The sequence below is a fragment of the Tupaia chinensis genome, unplaced genomic scaffold (assembly GCF_000334495.1).
Source record: "Tupaia chinensis unplaced genomic scaffold, TupChi_1.0 Scaffold000126_2, whole genome shotgun sequence".
Lineage (NCBI taxonomy): Eukaryota > Metazoa > Chordata > Mammalia > Scandentia > Tupaiidae > Tupaia > Tupaia belangeri.
In genome coordinates, this window is record NW_006159594.1 from 222,925 (window position 1) to 231,440 (window position 8,516).

General features: G+C 41.0%; 1 gene segment (V, D, J or C); it reads left to right on the forward strand.

Moving 5' to 3' along the window:
• Window positions 1-1,735: 1,735 nt before the first annotated feature.
• Window positions 1,736-2,517, forward strand: LOC102500525 (T cell receptor alpha variable 24-like). The segment is given in 2 exon segments: window positions 1,736-1,823; window positions 1,980-2,517. Coding segments are annotated over 2 exon segments (495 nt in total).
• Window positions 2,518-8,516: the final 5,999 nt, after the last annotated feature.

Genomic DNA, 8,516 nt, shown 5'->3' on the forward strand with positions numbered 1-8,516 from the left:
AAAGAGAGAAATCACCCCACAGTGGAAATAGTCATGTCACAATCCCTTGCCCTCCATTCTCCTCCTGGGATTTTGAACTTGTATGCATATGTTCCTAGTGTGATTTCCAAGCCACCAGATCTGGAGCTCCAACTGTGGTTGGCCATGTGGGAGTCCAGCACCTTAACCACCATGCCACCTGCTGAGCCCCACTATCTTGTACTTTAAAATTTCTCTGTACATATCTTGTTTCTTCAAATACATTTTGAGCTCACAGTGAATAGAAAATGTTGATTGTGCCATTTTTAATCTCTCATAGCTCCTAGTGAAATTCTAGGCATATCAGCACTGCTCAATCACATATGTGTATGTTGAATCAAATCAGCCTTACACTGGACTGTGACACAGAGAAGACAGGACATGGTTTTTATGTACTTTTAAAGGGCTGTATTGGTCTCTAACTTACATTTTATAAAATTTATCCATCTTAAATGTATAGTTCAATGATTTTTAATTTATAACTGTGTTATGAAACCATTATCATACTCCAACTTTAAACATTTTGATTGCCCCAACAATATTTTTCATGCTCAATTACGTCTAGTCCCTAGTCCCATCCCTGGCTCCAAGCAACCACTGACTTACCTTATATCTCTATAGACATCCCTTTTCTGAACATTTCGTGTAAATAGTATCACTCAGTATGTAATTTCTTGAGTCTGTATTCTTCCCTGTAACATAGTATGTTTGAGGTTCAACTATGTTGTAGCATGTAGTAGTACTTTATTTTATTGATAAATATCCTCCATCTCATTATATGGCTATATCATATTTTGTATATCCACTCACTCATCAGCTGAAGACAATAGCATTGTTCCTTCCCTTTTTTTTTTTGCATTACAAAGAATAACCACAAATTAGACTCCCATTATCTTTAGAAAATATATTTTCTAACATTTAAAACAATTACTGAGCATCACAAATATAGGTACTATGGTAGATTTCGAATTTCATTGACCTCAGAGCCAGATATATATTAGGTTGCCAGAAAAGCCTGGACATTTTTTTTCCTACGCAAAAATGCGTCATGACTTTTTTGACAATCCAATGTATGTCCTCCATTTTCTTCCTGGGATCTGTGCCCAGTGTGATTTCCAAGCTGCTAGGTCTGGGGCTCCAACTGCAAATTGAATAATAGCAGTCCAAGGAGAGCAACCCACTTCTGAACACTTCTCAATGTTCTTTTGTTTTGAATTCATACAGTATTTCATCTATGTTTGTAAAGTTGGCCTCAGCAGTCTTAGTCCAGGCCCATGGCTTAGTGGTTAACGGAGCTGAATTCCACATGACCAGCCCCATGGTTTGAGTCCCAGATTTGGTGGCTTTGAACTCTGGAGCTGGTGGTTTGAAAAACACTCATCATGTGCACACAGGCCCCAAATCATGACAGGCTGGATAAATGGAAGAGAAGGGATTGCAGCACCCACCTGTTGGGAAGGGGTGCTCTCTCCCTCTCCCTCTGCTCCTCTGTACCTTTCTGGTGAGTGCACCCACCCTCTGGCAAAGTAAAACAAACAAACAAAAAAGACAAAAATAGTCTCTGGTTTCTGTTTGTGAACCATGCGGAAACTGAATCTAGGGTAGAACTGGTTGGTGTGTTTCTAGGACATTTACAGGAGCTCATCTATGATTGGCTGGGCAACCAGATGCAGAATCTTTTATTCTGAAGTAGAATATTCCACAGATCTAGGCTGCAAAAGACTTCTGTGTCAAGGATACTTCAGCTGGATAAATGGAGAATCATTTGGCAGCCTCATTGCTAATCCTGTGGATTCATTTTGGCCGTAAGTTCAGGGGTTGCTGAAGACATTCACAGTCTGATCCAGGAGAGGAAGAAGGAATATACAGTAGGCACTTCTAGGGTTTATTTGGGGGTCTGAGAAGGAACTGAAAACTCTAGAGAGACCAATTTCCATATGTGACCGTGTCTTTCTAAACAGGAGTGAGCAGCGTACCGAATGTGGCACAGAGTCCTCGGTCACTTCATGTGCAGGAGGGAGAGAGCACCAACTTCACCTGCAGCTTCCCTTCCAGTTCCTTCTACGGCTTACACTGGTACAGACAGGAACCTGCAAAAAGTCCCAAGATTCTGTTTGTAATATCTGTAAATGGGGATGAAAAGCAGGAAGGACGAGTGAAAGTCACTCTAAATACGAAGGAGGGTTACAGCTTCTTGTACATCAAAGGATCCCAGCCTGAAGACTCAGCCTCTTACCTCTGTGCCTCGACACAGTGCTTCTCAGGCACCTGCAGCCCATACCCGAAGCCGTGGCTGGTGCTGCTCTGCTCCCAGCGTCAACAAAGAGCCATATGTGCAGAGGAAAGGGCAAATTCAGTGAATTACAGGGTTTCAGTAATTGAGGGACTATGCAGACGTACATGAATAAATATTCTAATAATTGTAGCTCTCTGTTCAGCTGGGCTGTTCCTACTCACTGCATCCCCAACTCCTACCAATACACTAACCATAGCATTGAGTCAGATCCTTGCCGCCTCTTTTGACAAGATTCTTAATAGATAGTTACTCAGGGTTATCACAGTGAATCTAGGTAAGCAAAATAACATTGAACTCTTGTTACATCCCCAAATCTAGTTCTTCCATTGAGTTTTCTCATGTGTGAATGGAGCATGCGAACATGCCACTGCTCACACATCTGGACTGGTATTACTCATGTTTCACAAAAGAACAGATGCTGCTGCTTCATTCTATCCACCGAGGATTTTGTTTCTTGTTTAGATCAACTATTACGAACATCTCCTTTTCATTTCCTTTCATATGTGACTATTTGCCTTTTGAAAAAATCACTGTGACATGTTAAAGGACCACCAGTAGGGAAATGTGGTCAATCCCCCAGACTCTACTGTGATACTGAGTAAGTAACAACTCTACTTTCTGTTGTGTGTCTTTTTTTTTTTTTCATTTGTAATCTAGGAATATGAAGCTGATTATTAGGCATCTGCTCCTTTTTCAGATTTCCAAGCAATCTACCAATTAAGACCCCATGAGTACCATACAGGTCCCGGGTTCTGGAGCCTGTCTGGGGTTTGTCAACAAGAATCAACTTGCTCCTGGGCCTCCTCATGTAGGAGCTTGTGTCTCAGCTTTCCCTAGATTTCACCTACTCACCTACATTAATAACTACTTTCAGTTTCTGTCCAGCTTCTTAAAGTATGTTGCTATTGCCCTTTCTTTGTGGATTTTCTGTTTTGAAAAGTCTCATTATTGTCATTATCACATGTCTAGAAAATATCTTATTTTTATTTTTTACAAGAATTACTTACTTAATTTTATTTATTCATTCATTTATTTTAACTTGACCAGAGAGAGACATACAAAGAGAGAAAGGAAGAAAGCAAGCCACCAGGTCCAGGACTCAGACTGTGGTCAGCCATGTGGGAGTGTCCAGTGTCTTAACCACTACACACCTGCTGGCCCCATATCTTACATATTTTTAAAATTACATTAAATTACAAATAAATACCTCAGGCTGGAGCCACTGGAGAGACTTATCCGTGAAACTCTTTGTTCCAAAAGAATTCAGAAATTTGGAATGAATTTATTCACCCATTAGACTGAAAGATTGAATCTCTTAAATTATTTAAATGTGTGTAGAACTTGAGTGTGTAGCACAGGGTTGAGTGAGGAGAATCTAAAGTTCATCGTACACTAACCTTGGGATAAAATAGCACAAAGAGTCATCATTGTTCTAGCTGCAATCAACAAAAATCTATAAGGATCAGTGGAAACATATTTTAATATTCTCAGTAATGATCTTGTGGCTTTAGCGAACTCTGGTAAAAATAAATGGCACAGAGAAAAGGCAAGGAGAAAGCCTGGTTCATTTGTGCATTGCTGAAACACAACGCTTCACGTCTTCTACACGTCATTAATAGTGCACCTCACTACACCATGACCGTGCTTGAAACTGGCCTACAACTCCAATTTCCTGGGTTCTCTGCCAGGATATGAAGGGGTCAAAGTCTTCCCACACACATAATGAAATCTGAGATACAGAGGCACATAATCTGGAAAATCTGCTTTCATAAACGTGAGGACAATGAGACTCTAGACCACAGAATCCTTATTAATAAATCCATATCTTTATCAAAGCCGTGTATAATCAAGGATATATGAACTGAACTTTTTCCATCTCTTTAGGTTCTAAAATTGATCTAAAATTAAAAATTGTTAAATTTTGTTTTTTCATAGAGACTTAAACATGTTCTTGTAAATAGCACCCCCCTCTTTTCTCTTTTTAATTTAGTCCTATAGAGTGAGAAGAGTGAAATATAAAGGTAGTGGTGGATAAAAAATAGTTATATATCCTTGTCTATCATAGGGCCTCAACCTAAGCATTCAAGCATGAGTTTCTGTGGAGTCCCAGGGCTCTTGTCCCATCCTAACATTGTCACCAGACAGTGTGCTGGAGCTGAAATACTAGGATGATGTTAGAAAAGAGGTTTTGTGGGAAGGCAGATGTGTCAGGCTGAGCTATTTAAGACAATCAGAAAACATAGTGAGAAAATGCACATTTTTATTCCCAGTGATATTTCACCAGTTCTCAACAAGATTATTCTTCACGGGACATCAGCGCCACTGGGGTTTGCTGCATAACAAACCACCCCAAAACTCGTGACTAAAAGCAACTACCATTTCTCTTTGTCATAGCACTTCAGCTCCTCTGGACCTTGACTGTCTGAAATCCCCCAGATGGCTCGCTTCCATGTCTGGAGCTTTGTGTGGAGTGCCTGGAATCCCAGGTTCTGCTGGAACACTTGCATGGCTGGGCTCTTCTCTTACTCTCAGGCCTGTCCATGTCCACAGCAAAGACATGTCTGGAACCTCTAGGAGAGGCAAGAAAGGACATCCCTGGAGGAGTCAGAGGGAGCCTGGCTCCGCTAACACCTTGAGTTTAGATTTCTGGCTCCCCGGACTGTAAGAGAGTACATGTTAGCATTTTAAGTTGTCAACTTTGTGATGCTTTGTTAGGGCAGCCCTAGGAAAACTGTGCGGTCTCCTAAAGGTAACGATTAAATAGCTACAACCAACTTTTGATTACTTGCATGTATGGAAGGGCACGTGGCTAAGTAATGCCATTTGATTGTTCTTTGGCACATTTCAAGTTCGAATCCTCACACTTTAGGCATGCAAACACACACTTTTACTTACCATTCAACATTTGACAATCCAACATTTTTAGAGTTGTTAGAGTAGTTCTGAGGATGTGTTCATGAACACTATATCAGGGAGAACTTTGCAACACATAAGCAAACAGAAACAATTTCTTATTCTCATAGACACTGCATTCTAGAGCAGCATGGTCCAGGGGGAACTTTCAGAGGAGCAGAAATGGTCTACACTGCACTGTCTTGTAGATACCAGCCATATACGGCTACTGAGCACTCAGATTGTGATCGGTATGAATGTGAAACTAAATGTTAAATTAGATTTCATTTACGTATATCTGTTTGGCTAATAGCCACCAGACAGGACAGCACTGACACAGGGCACTCTCCATGTACAGGAGGCCACCTCAGGTCATTGACAGGTGGTTGTAAGGCAGGAAGCAAGTCCTGTAACAAGTATAAATGATGTTCTGTGGGAGCCCACAGTGTTCCCTGTCACCTAATATTTTCACGTTCCAGCCTTTCAACTAATTACTCTAGATGTGTAACAGCCAGAATAAATCAGATAAACTAGGAGGTTCTTCTATCTCAGGATTTATTTTAAGAAATCCTCCCTACAGGAATTCCTATCTGATAGAAAAGACTTTTTTCTCTGATTATGTTAATGTGCTCTTCCTCCTATGCTGACATGTGTAAAAGTAATATAATAGAACAGTAGATCTGATTTATTCTGTAAATGATTTACAAAGGAAATCTGGATACAAAAGAGAATATGTATGTTTCTAACAACCATTTTTCGGTAACAATAGTTTAACAATAAACTATGAGTCCTTTGCAAATTTATTACAATGGCTATGACCTAATGTGTTCCATTAGTAGGTGTAAAAACACACACTACTGTGTAGTTGGCAATCTTGATGTGTTTTGCATGGAAAAACATAGAAAAATTCATAATGACTTTTCCAACAATCCAATACATGAATTACAATGTAATGCTTGATGACAGTAAAAATGCAAAATGGGACTATATTCTTCTGTTGTCCTATTTTTAAACGACAGAATCTAGTGGCTAGAAGGTGGTGTGGTAGTTAAGGTGCTAGACTCCCACATGGATGACCATGTTTCAAGACTCCAATTGGTGGGTTGAAGACACACACCGGGTGTGTTTTCATGTGTGCTCAACATCCCAAGAGGAGACTGGAGAAGAAGAGATTCTGGTGTGGTCACTCTTCCTTTGAGGGTGAGTTTTCACTTTCTCTCCCTTTTCCTTCTCTCTGTTCCTCTCCAGCAAGTGGACAGTACACATACCCAATGGCAAAATCTTAAAAAACAAAACAAAACAAAAAAACCTTCAGAATTCATTCATTTATTTATTTATTTTAGAGAGAGATTTTTGTTATAGGTCGCATGCTCTTGCTGGATAGCTGGACAAAGAGATAGAAAGTGAGAAATCACCCCCCACCCAGCATGGATGGCCATGCCACAATCCCTTCTTCATTCTCCTCTCAGGATTTTGGGCACGCATGCACATATACCTTACATGCGTTATAAGCTTCCGGGTCCAGGACTCAAACCATGATCAACTACATGGGAGTCCAGCAACATAACCATTTTTCCATCTGTTGATTCCTCATTAATTTTTTATCTTTAGTTTTACTTTTATGCCATAAGGTGCATGTGCTCACCAGAGAGAGAAAATGATTAATCAACCTCCAAGGGAATGGACATGCCACAATACCTTCTTTTCTATTCTCCTCTTGGGACTCTTGGCATGCACATACAGGAAGTCAGCATGACTTTTGAGCAACCAGGTCCAGAAAATTAACCATGGTCAGCCATGTGGGAGTCTAGCACCTTAACCTCCAAGCCACCTGCTGACCACCAGAATCCATTTCTAAAAGGCAAATTATTCCTCTCCAAATTATATCAGTATCAGTAAACTCTTTTTATCTAGCCTAGACATAAATACTTAGCACCTAAATAAAAATAAACTTTAAAAGAATATATTCTTTTATTTCCTCTCTCTCTCTCTCTCTCTCTGTTTTACTTGCAGGCCAGTTCATGTGCTTGTTGAGGGTAGAGGGATAGTGGAGAGAGAGGAGAGAGAGAAAATGAGAAAGCACCCCCATGTAAGGGATGGTCACTGCATAATCCCTTCTCCATTGCTCCCTCCTTTTGGGATTTTGGAAACACATACACACACACACACACACACACACACACACACACACACACAACTGCACACACGCATGACCAAGCTGTAGGGACCAGGACTCAAATTGCATGACTCAAATTGCACGACTCAAATTGCACAGTCAGCCATTCCCAGTGTATAATCTAGCTGCCTTAACCACCACACCACCTGCTGGACAGCTAAGAACTCATTCTTAAATCGGCAGTGTGAGTCAAGTCACTGGGAGGCAGCATTTACAGACACTCCTCTGAAGTGGGTAAAATAATTTGATTGGCTGCCTCAAATTGCAGTCACTCTTTTCCCCGTTCTTTGCAAAACATACAGCTACTTTCCAAAATAGGCCTCAGCTATTTCTCTGGATCTGGAAGACGTTTGTGCAAGGTGAAGCCACTTAGGAGCAGTGAGAGGCAGCAATTCTTTCTGAAGAGGAAGGAGAGAGAAATGCTTCTCTTCATGCCAGTGTTGATCTTATGGATGCAATCCTCACGTGAGTTTGAGAGCTCCTTGCTGCTTTCAGAAAACCTAGCATAGTATAAAACTATCTTCAGGCGGGAAATCAACTTTTTGTTTGAAAAACAAGAATTAAAGGACAGAGAGAAGGAAAATGGAGGGAGGAGAGGAGGGAAACATAGATAAAAAGAGAAGAATAATCAGGAAAATGAGAAAGACCATCATAGTAAATAAGGATCTAATCTGATTTTATCTGATGCCTCCCACTCTCTTTTTGAACAGAAGTGAATGGACAACAGGTAAACCAAATTCCACAGTTCCTGCACATCCAGGAAGGAGAAGACTTCACTGCATATTGCAATTCCTCAAGCACTTTAAACAACTTACAGTGGTATATGCAGAAGCCAGGGGAAAGACCTGTCCTTTTGGTGATGTTAGCGAGAGGTGGAGAAGTGAAGAAGCATGACAGACTGACGGCTAGTTTTGGAGAAACAAGAAAGAACAGCTCCCTGCACATCGCGGCCACCCAGACCGCAGATGTGGGAACCTATTTCTGCGCAGTACACAGTGCTCACCAAGCACCTGCTGCCTGTCCCCAAACCTCACCTGGGACCTTAAGAGCATCCCCTTCTTCTCTGCCCTCAGAGCAGAAGCCAGAGAACGCTGAAGTCACAATGCCTGTGAAGAGCTAGTGCCAACTCTTCAC